Source organism: Phyllobates terribilis, unplaced genomic scaffold (genome assembly GCF_046119375.1).
Source record: "Phyllobates terribilis strain yellow unplaced genomic scaffold, ASM4611937v1 Scaffold_11__3_contigs__length_659146591, whole genome shotgun sequence".
In the NCBI taxonomy this organism is placed as follows: domain Eukaryota; kingdom Metazoa; phylum Chordata; class Amphibia; order Anura; family Dendrobatidae; genus Phyllobates; species Phyllobates terribilis.
The window spans coordinates 103639305-103654788 of NW_027362771.1; the positions used below are offsets into that span (position 1 = coordinate 103639305).

The 15484-nt window shown below is 34.9% G+C and overlaps 1 protein-coding gene across 1 annotated transcript in view; it reads right to left on the reverse strand.

The window, feature by feature from the left end:
- The window catches only part of CDHR2 (cadherin related family member 2), a 436943-nt gene that overhangs the window by 244574 nt on the left and 176885 nt on the right, over nt 1-15484 (reverse strand). The window contains exons 12-14 of the mRNA XM_073651379.1: nt 10496-10726; nt 10134-10289; nt 9593-9757 (exon numbers count right to left, since the gene is read on the reverse strand). Of these exons, the coding sequence (XP_073507480.1) occupies nt 9593-9757; nt 10134-10289; nt 10496-10726 (552 nt within the window). The remainder of the gene's footprint in view (nt 1-9592; nt 9758-10133; nt 10290-10495; nt 10727-15484) is intronic.

The window sequence follows — 15484 nt, forward strand, 5'->3', positions numbered from 1 at the left end:
ATGCATATGTAATATGTATATCAGAGATCACAAGTGTAATGTACCATGCATATGTAATATGTGTATCAGAGATCAGAAGGGTAATGTACCATGCATATGTAATATGTATATCAGAGATCACAAGTGTAATGTACCATGCATATGTAATATGTGTATCAGAGATCACAAGTGTAATGTACCATGCATATGTAATATGTGTATCAGAGATCACAAGTGTAATGTACCATGCATATGTAATATGTATAGCAGATATCACAAGTGTAATGTACCATGCATAAGTAATATGTATATCAGAGACCGCAAGTGTAATGTACCATGCATATGTAATATGTGTATCAGAGATCGCAAGTGTAATGTACCATGCATATATAATATGTGTATCAGAGATCACAAGTGTAATGTACCATGCATATGTAATATGTGTATCAGAGATCACAAGTGTAATGTACCATGCATATGTAATATGTATATCAGAGATCACAAGTGTAATGTACCATGCATAAGTAATATGTATATCAGAGATCACAAGTGTAATCTACCATGCATATGTAATATGTGTATCAGAGATCACAAGTGTAATGTACCATGCGTATGTAATATGTATAGCAGAGATCACAAGTGTAATGTACCATGCATAAGTAATATGTATATCAGAGATCACAAGTGTAATGTACCATGCATATGTAATATGTGTATCAGAGATCACAAGTGTAATGTACCATGCATAAGTAATATGTATAGCAGAGATCACAAGTGTAATGTACCATGCATAAGTAATATGTATATCAGAGATCACAAGTGTAATGTACCATGCATGTGTAATATGTATAGCAGAGATCACAAGTGTAATGTACCATGCATAAGTAATATGTATATCAGAGATCACAAGGGTAATGTACCATGCATATGTAATATGTATATCAGAGATCACAAGTGTAATGTACCATGCATATGTAATATGTATAGCAGAGATCACAAGTGTAATGTACCATGCATAAGTAATATGTATATCAGAGATCACAAGTGTAATGTACCATGCATATGTAATATGTGTATCAGAGATCACAAGGGTAATGTACCATGCATATGTAATATGTATAGCAGAGATCACAAGTGTAATGTACCATGCATATGTAATATGTATAGCAGAGATCACAAGTGTAATGTACCATGCATGTGTAATATGTATATCAGAGATCACAAGTGTAATGTACCATGCATATGTAATATGTATATCAGAGATCACAAGTGTAATGTACCATGCATAAGTAATATGTATAGCAGAGATCACAAGTGTAATGTACCATGCATATGTAATATGTGTATCAGACATCACAATTGAAATGTACCATGCATATGTAATATGTGTATCAGAGATCACAAGTGTAATGTACCATGCATATGTAATATGTGTATCAGAGATCACAAGTGTAATGTACCATGCATATGTAATATGTGTATCAGAGATCACAAGTGTAATGTACCATGCATATGTAATATGTGTATCAGAGATCACAAGTGTAATGTACCATGCATAAGTAATATGTGTATCAGAGATCACAAGTGTAATGTACCATGCATAAGTAATATATATATCAGAGATCACAAGTGTAATGTACCATGCATAAGTAATATGTATAGCAGAGATCACAAGTGTAATGTGCCATGCATAAGTAATATGTATAGCAGAGATCACAAGTGTAATGTACCATGCATAAGTAATATGTATATCAGGGATCACAAGTGTAATGTACCATGCATATGTAATATGTATAGCAGAGATCACAAGTGTAATGTACCATGCATAAGTAATATGTATATAAGAGATCACAAGTGTAATGTACCATGCATATGTAATATGTATAGCAGAGATCACAAGTGTAATGTACCATGCATAAGTAATATGTATAGCAGAGATCACAAGTGTAATGTACCATGCATGTGTAATATGTATATCAGAGATCACAAGTGTAATGTACCATGCATAACTAATATGTATATCAGAGATCACAAGTGTAATGTACCATGCATATGTAATATGTGTATCAGAGATCACAAGGGTAATGTACCATGCATATGTAATATGTGTATCAGAGATCACAAGTGTAATGTACCATGCATATGTAATATGTATAGCAGAGATCACAAGTGTAATGTACCATGCATAAGTAATATGTATATCAGAGATCACAAGTGTAATGTACCATGCATGTGTAATATGTATAGCAGAGATCACAAGAGTAATGTACCATGCATAAGTAATATGTGTATCAGAGATCACAAGTGTAATGTACCATGCATATGTAATATGTGTATCAGAGATCACAAGTGTAATGTACCATGCATATGTAATATGTGTATCAGAGATCACAAGTGTAATGTACCATGCATATGTAATATGTGTATCAGAGATCACAAGTGTAATGTACCATGCATAAGTAATATGTGTATCAGAGATCACAAGTGTAATATACCATGCATAAGTAATATGTATATCAGAGATCACAAGTGTAATGTACCATGCATACGTAATATGTGTATCAGAGATCACAAGTGTAATGTACCATGCATAAGTAATATGTATATCAGAGATCACAAGTGTAATGTACCATGCATAAGTAATATGTATAGCAGAGATCACAAGTGTAATGTACCATGCATAAGTAATATGTATATCACAGATCACAAGTGTAATGTACCATGCATATGTAATATGTATAGCAGAGATCACAAGTGTAATATACCATGCATGTGTAATATGTATAGCAGAGATCACAAGTGTAATGTGCCATGCATATGTAATATGTGTATCAGAGATCACAAGTGTAATGTACCATGCATATGTAATATGTGTATCAGAGATCACAAGTGTAATGTACCATGCATATGTAATATGTATAGCAGAGATCACAAGTGTAATGTACCATGCATAAGTAATATGTATAGCAGAGATCACAAGTGTAATGTACCATGCATAAGTAATATGTATATCAGGGAACACAAGTGTAGTGTACCATGCATATGTAATATGTATAGCAGAGATCACAAGTGTAATGTACCATGCATAAGTAATATGTATATCAGAGATCACAAGTGTAATGTACCACGCATATGTAATATGTATAGCAGAGATCACAAGTGTAATGTACCATGCATAAGTAATATGTATATCACAGATCACAAGTGTAATGTACCATGCATATGTAATATGTATAGCAGAGATCACAAGTGTAATATACCATGCATGTGTAATATGTATAGCAGAGATCAGAAGTGTAATGTGCCATGCATATGTAATATGTGTATCAGAGATCACAAGTGTAATGTACCATGCATAAGTAATATGTATATCAGAGATCACAAGTGTAATGTACCATGCATAAGTAATATGTATAGCAGAGATCACAAGTGTAATGTACCATGCATAAGTAATATGTATAGCAGAGATCACAAGTGTAATGTACCATGCATATGTAATATGTGTATCAGACATCACAATTGAAATGTACCATGCATATGTAATATGTGTATCAGAGATCACAAGTGTAATGTACCATGCATATGTAATATGTGTATCAGAGATCACAAGTGTAATGTACCATGCATATGTAATATGTGTATCAGAGATCACAAGTGTAATGTACCATGCATATGTAATATGTGTATCAGAGATCACAAGTGTAATGTACCATGCATAAGTAATATGTGTATCAGAGATCACAAGTGTAATGTACCATGCATAAGTAATATATATATCAGAGATCACAAGTGTAATGTACCATGCATAAGTAATATGTATAGCAGAGATCACAAGTGTAATGTGCCATGCATAAGTAATATGTATAGCAGAGATCACAAGTGTAATGTACCATGCATAAGTAATATGTATATCAGGGATCACAAGTGTAATGTACCATGCATATGTAATATGTATAGCAGAGATCACAAGTGTAATGTACCATGCATAAGTAATATGTATATAAGAGATCACAAGTGTAATGTACCATGCATATGTAATATGTATAGCAGAGATCACAAGTGTAATGTACCATGCATAAGTAATATGTATAGCAGAGATCACAAGTGTAATGTACCATGCATGTGTAAAATGTATATCAGAGATCACAAGTGTAATGTACCATGCATAAGTAATATGTATATCAGAGATCACAAGTGTAATGTACCATGCATATGTAATATGTGTATCAGAGATCACAAGGGTAATGTACCATGCATATGTAATATGTGTATCAGAGATCACAAGTGTAATGTACCATGCATATGTAATATGTATAGCAGAGATCACAAGTGTAATGTACCATGCATAAGTAATATGTATATCAGAGATCACAAGTGTAATGTACCATGCATGTGTAATATGTATAGCAGAGATCACAAGAGTAATGTACCATGCATAAGTAATATGTGTATCAGAGATCACAAGTGTAATGTACCATGCATATGTAATATGTGTATCAGAGATCACAAGTGTAATGTACCATGCATATGTAATATGTGTATCAGAGATCACAAGTGTAATGTACCATGCATATGTAATATGTGTATCAGAGATCACAAGTGTAATGTACCATGCATAAGTAATATGTGTATCAGAGATCACAAGTGTAATGTACCATGCATAAGTAATATGTATATCAGAGATCACAAGTGTAATGTACCATGCATACGTAATATGTGTATCAGAGATCACAAGTGTAATGTACCATGCATAAGTAATATGTATATCAGAGATCACAAGTGTAATGTACCATGCATAAGTAATATGTATAGCAGAGATCACAAGTGTAATGTACCATGCATAAGTAATATGTATATCACAGATCACAAGTGTAATGTACCATGCATATGTAATATGTATAGCAGAGATCACAAGTGTAATATACCATGCATGTGTAATATGTATAGCAGAGATCACAAGTGTAATGTGCCATGCATATGTAATATGTGTATCAGAGATCACAAGTGTAATGTACCATGCATATGTAATATGTGTATCAGAGATCACAAGTGTAATGTACCATGCATATGTAATATGTATAGCAGAGATCACAAGTGTAATGTACCATGCATAAGTAATATGTATAGCAGAGATCACAAGTGTAATGTACCATGCATAAGTAATATGTATATCAGGGAACACAAGTGTAGTGTACCATGCATATGTAATATGTATAGCAGAGATCACAAGTGTAATGTACCATGCATAAGTAATATGTATATCAGAGATCACAAGTGTAATGTACCACGCATATGTAATATGTATAGCAGAGATCACAAGTGTAATGTACCATGCATAAGTAATATGTATATCACAGATCACAAGTGTAATGTACCATGCATATGTAATATGTATAGCAGAGATCACAAGTGTAATATACCATGCATGTGTAATATGTATAGCAGAGATCAGAAGTGTAATGTGCCATGCATATGTAATATGTGTATCAGAGATCACAAGTGTAATGTACCATGCATAAGTAATATGTATATCAGAGATCACAAGTGTAATGTACCATGCATAAGTAATATGTATAGCAGAGATCACAAGTGTAATGTACCATGCATAAGTAATATGTATAGCAGAGATCACAAGTGTAATGTTCCATGCATAAGTAATATGTATATCAGGGAACACAAGTGTAGTGTACCATGCATATGTAATATGTATAGCAGAGATCACAAGTGTAATGTACCATGCATAAGTAATATGTATATCAGAGATCACAAGTGTAATGTACCACGCATATGTAATATGTATAGCAGAGATCACAAGTGTAATGTACCATGCATAAGTAATATGTATATCAGAGATCACAAGCGTAATGTACCATGCATAAGTAATATGTATATCAGAGATCACAAGTGTAATGTACCATGCATATTTAATATGTGTATCAGAGATCACAAGGGTAATGTACAATGCATATGTAATATGTATATCAGAGATCTGTAGTGTAATGTACCATGCATATGTAATATGTATAGCAGAGATCACAAGTGTAATGTACCATGCATAAGTAATATGTATATCAGAGATCACAAGTGTAATGTACCATGCATAAGTAATATGTATAGCAGAGATCACAAGTGTAATGTACCATGCATAAGTAATATGTATAGCAGAGATCACAAGTGTAATGTACCATGCATAAGTAATATGTATATCAGGGATCACAAGTGTAATGTACCATGCATATGTAATATGTATATCAGAGATCACAAGTGTAATGTACCACGCATATGTAATATGTATAGCAGAGATCACAAGTGTAATGTACCATGCATAAGTAATATGTATATCAGAGATCACAAGTGTAATGTACCATGCATAAGTAATATGTATATCAGAGATCACAAGTGTAATGTACCATGTATATGTAATATGTGTATCAGAGATCACAAGGGTAATGTACAATGCATATGTAATATGTATATCAGAGATCTGTAGTGTAATGTACCATGCATGTGTAATATGTATAGCAGAGATCACAAGTGTAATGTACCATGCATAAGTAATATGTGTATCAGCGATCACAAGTGTAATGTACCATGCATATGTAATATGTGTATCAGAGATCACAAGGGTAACGTACAATGCATATGTAATATGTATATCAGAGATCACAAGTGTAATGTACCATGCATATGTAATATGTGTATCAGAGATCACAAGGGTAATGTACCATGCATGTGTAATATGTGTATCAGAGATCAGAAGGGTAATGTACCATGCATATGTAATATGTATATCAGAGATCACAAGTGTAATGTACCATGCATATGTAATATGTGTATCAGAGATCACAAGTGTAATGTACCATGCATAAGTAATATGTGTATCAGAGATCACAAGTGTAATGTACCATGCATATGTAATATGTATAGCAGATATCACAAGTGTAATGTACCATGCATAAGTAATATGTATATCAGAGATCACAAGTGTAATGTACCATGCATATGTAATATGTGTATCAGAGATCACAAGTGTAATGTACCATGCATATGTAATATGTATAGCAGATATCACAAGTGTAATGTACAATGCATATGTAATATGTATATCAGAGATCAGAAGGGTAATGTACCATGCATATGTAATATGTGTATCAGAGATCACAAGTGTAATGTACCACGCATATGTAATATGTGTATCAGAGATCACAAGTGTAATGTACCATGCATGTGTAATATGTATAGCAGAGATCACAAGTGTAATGTACCATGCATAAGTAATATGTGTATCAGAGATCACAAGTGTAATGTACCATGCATATGTAATATGTATAGCAGAGATCACAAGTGTAATGTACCATGCATATGTAATATGTGTATCAGAGATCACAAGTGTAATGTACCATGCATATGTAATATGTGTATCAGAGATCACAAGTGTAATGTACCATGCATATGTAATATGTATAGCAGAGATCACAAGTGTAATGTACCATGCATATGTAATATGTATAGCAGAGATCACAAGTGTAATGTACCATGCATATGTAATATGTATATCAGAGATCACAAGTGTAATGTACCATGCATATGTAATATGTGTATCAGAGATCACAAGTGTAATGTACCATGCATATGTAATATGTATAGCAGAGATCACAAGTGTAATGTACCATGCATATGTAATATGTATATCAGAGATCACAAGTGTAATGTACCATGCATATGTAATATGTGTATCAGAGATCACAAGGGTAATGTACCATGCATATGTAATATGTGTATCAGAGATCACAAGTGTAATGTACCATGCATATGTAATATGTGTATCAGAGATCACAAGTGTAATGTACCATGCATAAGTAATTTGTATAGCAGAGATCACAAGGGTAATGTACCATGCATATGTAATATGTGTATCAGAGATCATAAGTGTAATGTACCATGCATATGTAATATGTGTATCAGAGATCACAAGTGTAATGTACCATGCATATGTAATATGTGTATCAGAGATCACAAGTGTAATGTACCATGCATGTGTAATATGTATATCAGAGATCACAAGGGTAATGTACCATGCATAAGTAATATGTATATCAGAGATCACAAGTGTAATGTACCGTGCATAAGCAATATGTATATCAGAGATCACAAGGGTAATGTACCATGCATATGTACTATGTATATCAGAGATCACAAGTGTAATGTACCATGCATAAGTAATATGTATATCAGAGATCACAAGTGTAATGTACCATGCATATGTAATATGTACAGCAGAGATCACAAGTGTAATGTACCATGCATATGTAATATGTACAGCAGAGATCACAAGTGTAATGTACCATGCATAAGTAATATGTATATCAGAGATCACAAGTGTAATGTACCATGCATATGTAATATGTACAGCAGAGATCACAAGTGTAATGTACCATGCATAAGTAATATGTGTATCAGGGATCACAAGTGTAATGTACCATGCATATGTAATATGTATATCAGAGATCACAAGTGTAATGTACCATGCATAAGTAATATGTATATCAGAGATCACAAGTGTAATGTACCATGCATATGTAATATGTACAGCAGAGATCACAAGTGTAATGTACCATGCATAAGTAATATGTATATCAGAGATCACAAGTGTAATGTACCATGCATATGTAATATGTACAGCAGAGATCACAAGTGTAATGTACCATGCATAAGTAATATGTATATCAGAGATCACAAGTGTAATGTACCATGCATATGTAATATGTACAGCAGAGATCACAAGTGTAATGTACCATGCATATGTAATATGTGTATCAGGGATCACAAGTGTAATGTACCATGCATATGTAATATGTGTATCAGAGATCACAAGGGTAATGTACCATGCATGTGTAATATGTGTATCAGAGATCAGAAGGGTAATGTACCATGCATATGTAATATGTATATCAGAGATCACAAGTGTAATGTACCATGCATATGTAATATGTGTATCAGAGATCACAAGTGTAATGTACCATGCATAAGTAATATGTGTATCAGAGATCACAAGTGTAATGTACCATGCATATGTAATATGTATAGCAGATATCACAAGTGTAATGTACCATGCATAAGTAATATGTATATCAGAGATCACAAGTGTAATGTACCATGCATAAGTAATATGTATATCAGAGATCACAAGGGTAATGTACCATGCATATGTAATATGTGTATCAGAGATCACAAGGGTAATGTACCATGCATATGTAATATGTATATCAGAGATCACAAGTGTAATGTACCATGCATATGTAGTACTGTATGTGTAATAAATTTCTCCAGTGTAATTGGCCATGCAGTTGTGAGTCTATCAAGTGATCAGAAACACCTTTTATGAACTGGATGTAAACATTTGGTTTTTTTTAATAGCAAGCAGAGACTTTGAAACCGGAAGTAATTTAAACAGAATAAATCAAGAATAGTATACATTTTCATTATATAATTAATAACCTTCCTTTTGCTGAAACTTTAATTATTTAATGTATGAATAGATGGGGATAACATTTTAATAAAGTCTCCTTTAAATGTTCTCATTAAATAGAATAGTAGTTTAGAATTTACTTACTTTAATTGTCGCAAGACTAGTTCCATTAGGACTGTGCTCTTTAATTTTCAGTAGATAGGTTGCCTTATCAAATTCTGGAGCATGATCATTTATGTCTATGAGATCAATAGTCACAACAGCAATTGAACAACAATTAGCTACCAAACCTGTGTCATTGGCCACCACCTACACATCAGAAAGAAAAAATGACAAAGTCGTGAATGACAAAGTTTATTTAGACCAAAGTCTCCAAGATTTATTAAGACCAATATCTACTCCTATTGTGCCTTGATACAGAAATATCAGCAGTCCATGTATTACAAATGGAATCTCCCTCCTTTCAGAAGGAAAAGTTATAGGCAAAGCAAACTAACGCGTACAAATGTCTTTACGCTTGCCATAGACGGACATTTTTTTATTGGGCTAATGAGTATTTTTGCTATTAAACCATTTGTCCAATAATAGCAATTTTGCAATCATCACATAAAAATTATTAATAGGATTACAAAGTACATTCACATATTAAAAATAAAAATCTAGTAAGTCCTGGTAATAATCATACCTCCACTTCCATTCGCTTATACTTCTCATAGTCTACAGCTTCAGAGTTTTGGATCAGTATCTGAACCAGTCCAGTATTTATGATTCGTTTTGGGCTTACTGTAAAGAACTCAGCAAAGTTTCCCCTCAGATACAGGTTAAATGTTCCATTCTGGTCCTGTAATAGCAGAACATAAAAGTCATTGGGACAAGATACAGGTGAGGAACAATCAGAGGATATGTATAATAGAGACAAGTCACCACTTCTGTATTTATCACCCACTCCTGGTTTCGGCTTACAAATATTGAGGTAAAATACTGACCAAATACTTAACGTGTGCACGTGGCCTAAGTCCCTTAATACTGGTTACATACTGTATGTACCTTGTCAGGATCATGAGCAGTGATGTTCAGATTTGACACTGGTACCCGGACAGAAGAATGTTCCTCAATTTCTCCATGAAATCTTTCCACAGGGGGGACAGTGAAATCACAGTCAGTCACATCACAGTTGTAAAACTGGGGCTTATTGTCATTAATGTCTAGAATGCGGATTGTAACACTTGTTTTAGCTGTTGCATTCTGCCCATGGATATTTAGCATCTTTTCTTGGGCCTGTAGGGAAGAAATAATATGATTGATCAAACTACTAAAAAGTCTTCCACACACAGAATCTGGGGTGTTGAAAGCAACCATGGGGCCACATAACAAAATTTGCAATTGAACCCTAAGCCTCAATGACCCCTTGTGCATGGCACAACATCTTAGCAGACCCTTTCCCTACCTTTTAGGATCCATTATTCGAGCCTGGCCTTTGACCTTAAAAACGGTTCCTCACACGAGGACAGGATAGATATTTACCCAACCAGAGGCAAATAACATAGAGATTATAGTCTCTTAGGCCACACTCACACGTTCAGTATTCGGTCAGTATTTTACATCAGTATTTGTAAGCCAAAACCAGGAGTGGGTGATAAATACAGAAGTGGTGACGTCTTTTTATTATACCTTTCCTCTGATTGTTCCTCTCCTGGTTTTGGCTTACAAATACTGAGGTAAAATATTAACCAAAAGCTGAGCGTGTGAACATGGCTTTACAGTGAAAACATGGTGGTTACTTAGATGTCACCCTAAGAGAGGTTTATATTGGGTTCATCAGGTACTTTGTGGATGTGATAGTCTCTTGCACACTACATGTAGATTACTGTGGTGTGCCAGTGTTGTGTTTGATAAGGATTAGTGGCTTACAATGATTAAAAATGGTATAATTTGAACCAATTTCTCAGTGTACTCACTTCAGCTCCGCTACTTCATATTTATCAAATGGCACACCTTAATTATGAATTTGGCGCATATTATACCAGCACAAATTTGAACAAAGGTAGTACATTTCTCAAAAGTAGATAAGAAGAATGAACATCAAAATAGTATAAAATGTAATATTTATTAATAAAGATGATTAAAAAAGGGGAGAAAAAAAGGGGGAAGGGTATCAGGAGATAACTCAGGGATAAACAGATTCCCAGAACAATTGTATATGGGGTATGGTATACATATAGCAGAAATGGTTTGTCTTGGGTATGTCTTCTAATAAATAGATCAAATAGTAATAAATAGAGCCGCAACTAATTTATGTAAACAGTATATGTAAATAAATAATTAATTCCAAATTGATCTCCTTGACTCCTTGAAAAAGCTATCCGGCGAAACGGCGTTGGAGGATGTGGGGCTCTGACTATATGGTATTGATTCTTATCTTTATGTGATATTTGTCTTTGTATGTGATTTATTTAATATGGCACTTCTATTTATTATATATCCACTTGGAATTAATGATTTATTTATATATATTGTTTACATAAATTAGTTGCTGCTATATTTATTACTATTTGTTCTATTTACTATAAGACATACCCAAGATAAACCATTTCTGCTATATGTATACCATACCCCATATACAAGTGTTCTGGGAATCTGTTTATCCCTGAGTTATCTCCTGATACCCCCCCCTCCTTTTTCTTTTTTTCATCCCTTTTTTAATCATGTATATTAATAAATATTACATTTTATACTATTTTGGTGTTCATTCCTCTCTTTTGAGTAAGTTATGAACATTTAGCTACATGTGTGAATTTCTCTTTGGTGTTGTTGTGTAAAGTAGATAACAGTATGATGCCAGTGTGTCAAATGTAGCAAGTCAATGCAAGCATTTTTTTATGCATGTACAGTGGATACGGAAAGTATTCAGACCCCTTTAAATTTTTCACTTTTTCTTTCATTGCAGCCATTTGGTAAATTCTAAAAAGTTCATTTTTTTTTCTCATTAATGTACACTCTGCACCCCATCTTGACTGAAAAAAAACAGAAATGTGGAAATGTTTGCAAATTTATTAAAAAAGAAAAACTGAAATATCACATGGTCATAAGTATTCAGACCCTTTGCTCAGTATTGAGTAGAAGCACTCTTTTGAGCTAGTACAGCCATGAGTCTTCTTGGGAATGATGCAACAAGTTTTTCACACCTGCCATTCTTCCTTGCAGATCCTCTCCAGTTCCGTCAGGTTGGATGGTGAACGTTGGTGGACAGCCATTTTCAGGTCTCTCCTAAGATGCTCAATTGGGTTTAGGTCAGGGCTTTGGCTGGGCCAGTCAAGAATGGTCACAGAGTTGTTCTGAAGCCACTCCTTTGTTATTTTAGCTGTGTGCTTAGGGTCATTGTCTTGTTGGAATGTGAACCTTCGGCCAACTCTGAGGTCCAGAGCACTCTGGAAGAGGTTTTCATCCAGGATATCTCTGTACTTGGCCGTATTCATGTTTCCTTCAATTGCAACCAGTCGTCCTGTCCCTGCAGCTGAAAAACACCCCCATAGCATGATGCTGCCACCACCATGTTTCACTGTTGGGATTGTATTGGGCAGGTGATGAGCAGTGCCTGGTTTTCTCCACACATACCGCTTAGAATTATCACCAAAAAGTTCTATCTTCGTCTCATCAGACCAGAGAATCTTATTTCTCATAGTCTGGGAGTCCTTCATGTGTTTTTGAGCAAACTCTATGAGGGCTTTCATATGTCTTGCACTGAGGAGAGGTTTCCGTCGGGCCACTCTGCCATAAAAGCCCAACTGGTGGAGGGCTGCAGTGACAGTTGACTTTGTGGAAATTTCTCCCATCTCCCTACTGTGTCTCTGGAGCTCAGCCACAGTGATCTTGGGGTTCTTCCTTACCTCTCTCACCAAGGCTCTTCTCCCACAATTGCTCAGCTTGGCTGGACGGCCAGGTCTAGGAAGACTTCTGATGGTCCCAAACTTCTTCCATTTAAGGATTATGGAGGCCACTGTGCTCTTAGGAACCTTGAGTACTGTAGAAATTAGTTTGTAACCTTGGCCAGATCTGTGCCTTGCCACATCTCTGTCTCTGAGCTCCTTGGGCAGTTCCTTTGAGCTCATGATTCTCATTTGGTCTGATATGCACTGTGAGCTGTGAGGTCTTATATAGACAGGTGTGTGCCTTTCCAAATCATGTCCTATCAGTTTAATTAAACACAGCTGGACTCCAATGAAGGAGTAAAACCATCTCAAGGAGGATCACAAGGAAATGGACAGTATGTGACTTAAATATGAGTGTCTGAGCAAAAGGTCTGAATACTTATGACCATGTGATATTTCAGTTTTTCTTTTTTAATAAATTTGCAAAAATTTCTACATTTCTGTTTTTTTCAGTCAAGATGGGGTGCAGAGTGCACATTAATGAGAAAAAAATGAACTTTTTAGAATTTACTATATCCACTGTATATTGACACACTTCCCAATGTTAGAAAGGAACAGGAGACCAATGTGTCAAATGTTGCATGTCAATGTAGAATTTTGAGCAAATTGCAATTTTTTGTGCATGTTAAAATGGTTGGATCATACATGTATTTGCTCCATGCTTTTTTTTAACACCTTGACTCTCCATGATAGATATTTATATAATGGAGCAAGTCAATATGTGTTTAAAGCTGGCTCAGGAGCTGAGTCTGCTCCACCCTGGGCAGATGCTGGCTACATGGCTGGCATCTGTCTTCAACCGTTAACTGTTAACCTCTTAAGTAATAATGCCAATCACTCACAGCAGCATTTAAGCGCTGTGATCCGGCCAGTACTTTTGTTTGCGTACCCACTGCTCTAAACGCAATGTGACTGTGGGAAGCCTATGGGATTGTAGTACAGCTGTGGAGTGGCTGAAGGTCCCCGTTCTTATCATGGTAATTCTCCTGTGATGTCCAACCAACCAGGCTGGGCATCATAGTAGACAGCAATTTTTACTTTATACGGCATTATTGTAGCATTGCTGTATGTAGTACAAGCAATCCCAGGTTCAAGTCCCCTGTAGAAACGGAAAAAAAAAGTGAAGTGTAAAAAAGGTTTTAGAAATATAAAAAAAAAACATAAAAATTTAAGTCACCTCCCTTTTTTCCCAGTTAGGGCTCATTCACATGTCCTATTTCCTCGTACAAGTGCTATCCATGATAGTACTCATACCTATGATATTCTATGGTGCTCTGCACATGTCTGATTTGTCCCTCGAACTGAGTGCTCAGCGAAAAATATCGGAGACATGTCCGGTTTTAATCCAAGCGTCAGATCAAAATCCGCAATGCAAGTGTATGGGTCTGTGAAAAAATGCAGTACAATTTTCATGAACTGTCAGACAGGAGAAGATGGAGAATTTTTATTTTCTCCACGTACGAGAAAAACTGATGACACTTGGACCACACTCTGATCAAACTCTGATAAGAATAATTGGTCCGTTTTATTCATACGTGGAAAACTGACTTCTGAATGAACCCTTGAGAGTAAAGAAATGTAAAAAATAAATAATAAAATAACATTTAGTATTTCAGCGTCTGTAAAAGTCTAATCAAAATATAAAATCAATTAAACCTATAAGTAAATGATGTAAAGACTAGAGGCAAAGATTGAAAAGCCAGAATTTGTCACCAAGATGTAAAAAAGTGTAAGAAGAAGCTATTAAAATGTCATATTTGTTCTAAAATTGTATAAATAAAAACACTTGCCCACTACACAAAAAAACTCTCAAACAGCTGCATTGACAAAAAAATGAAAAAGTTATGAGTAGTGTTGAGCGATACCTTCCGATATCGGGAAATATCGGATCGGATTGGATCGGACCAATACCCAAAAAATATTGGATATCGCCGATTCCGATACCGGAAACCAATGCAAGTCAATGGGACACAAATATCGGAATGAAAATAAACCCTTTCTTTCCTTGTAGGTTAATTCTACATGAAGGAAAACAACTAAGAATAATATAGAATGTATTGGGGAAGGTGGAGGAGACATTAAAGGCATAGAGGTTTAGCCCAATCAA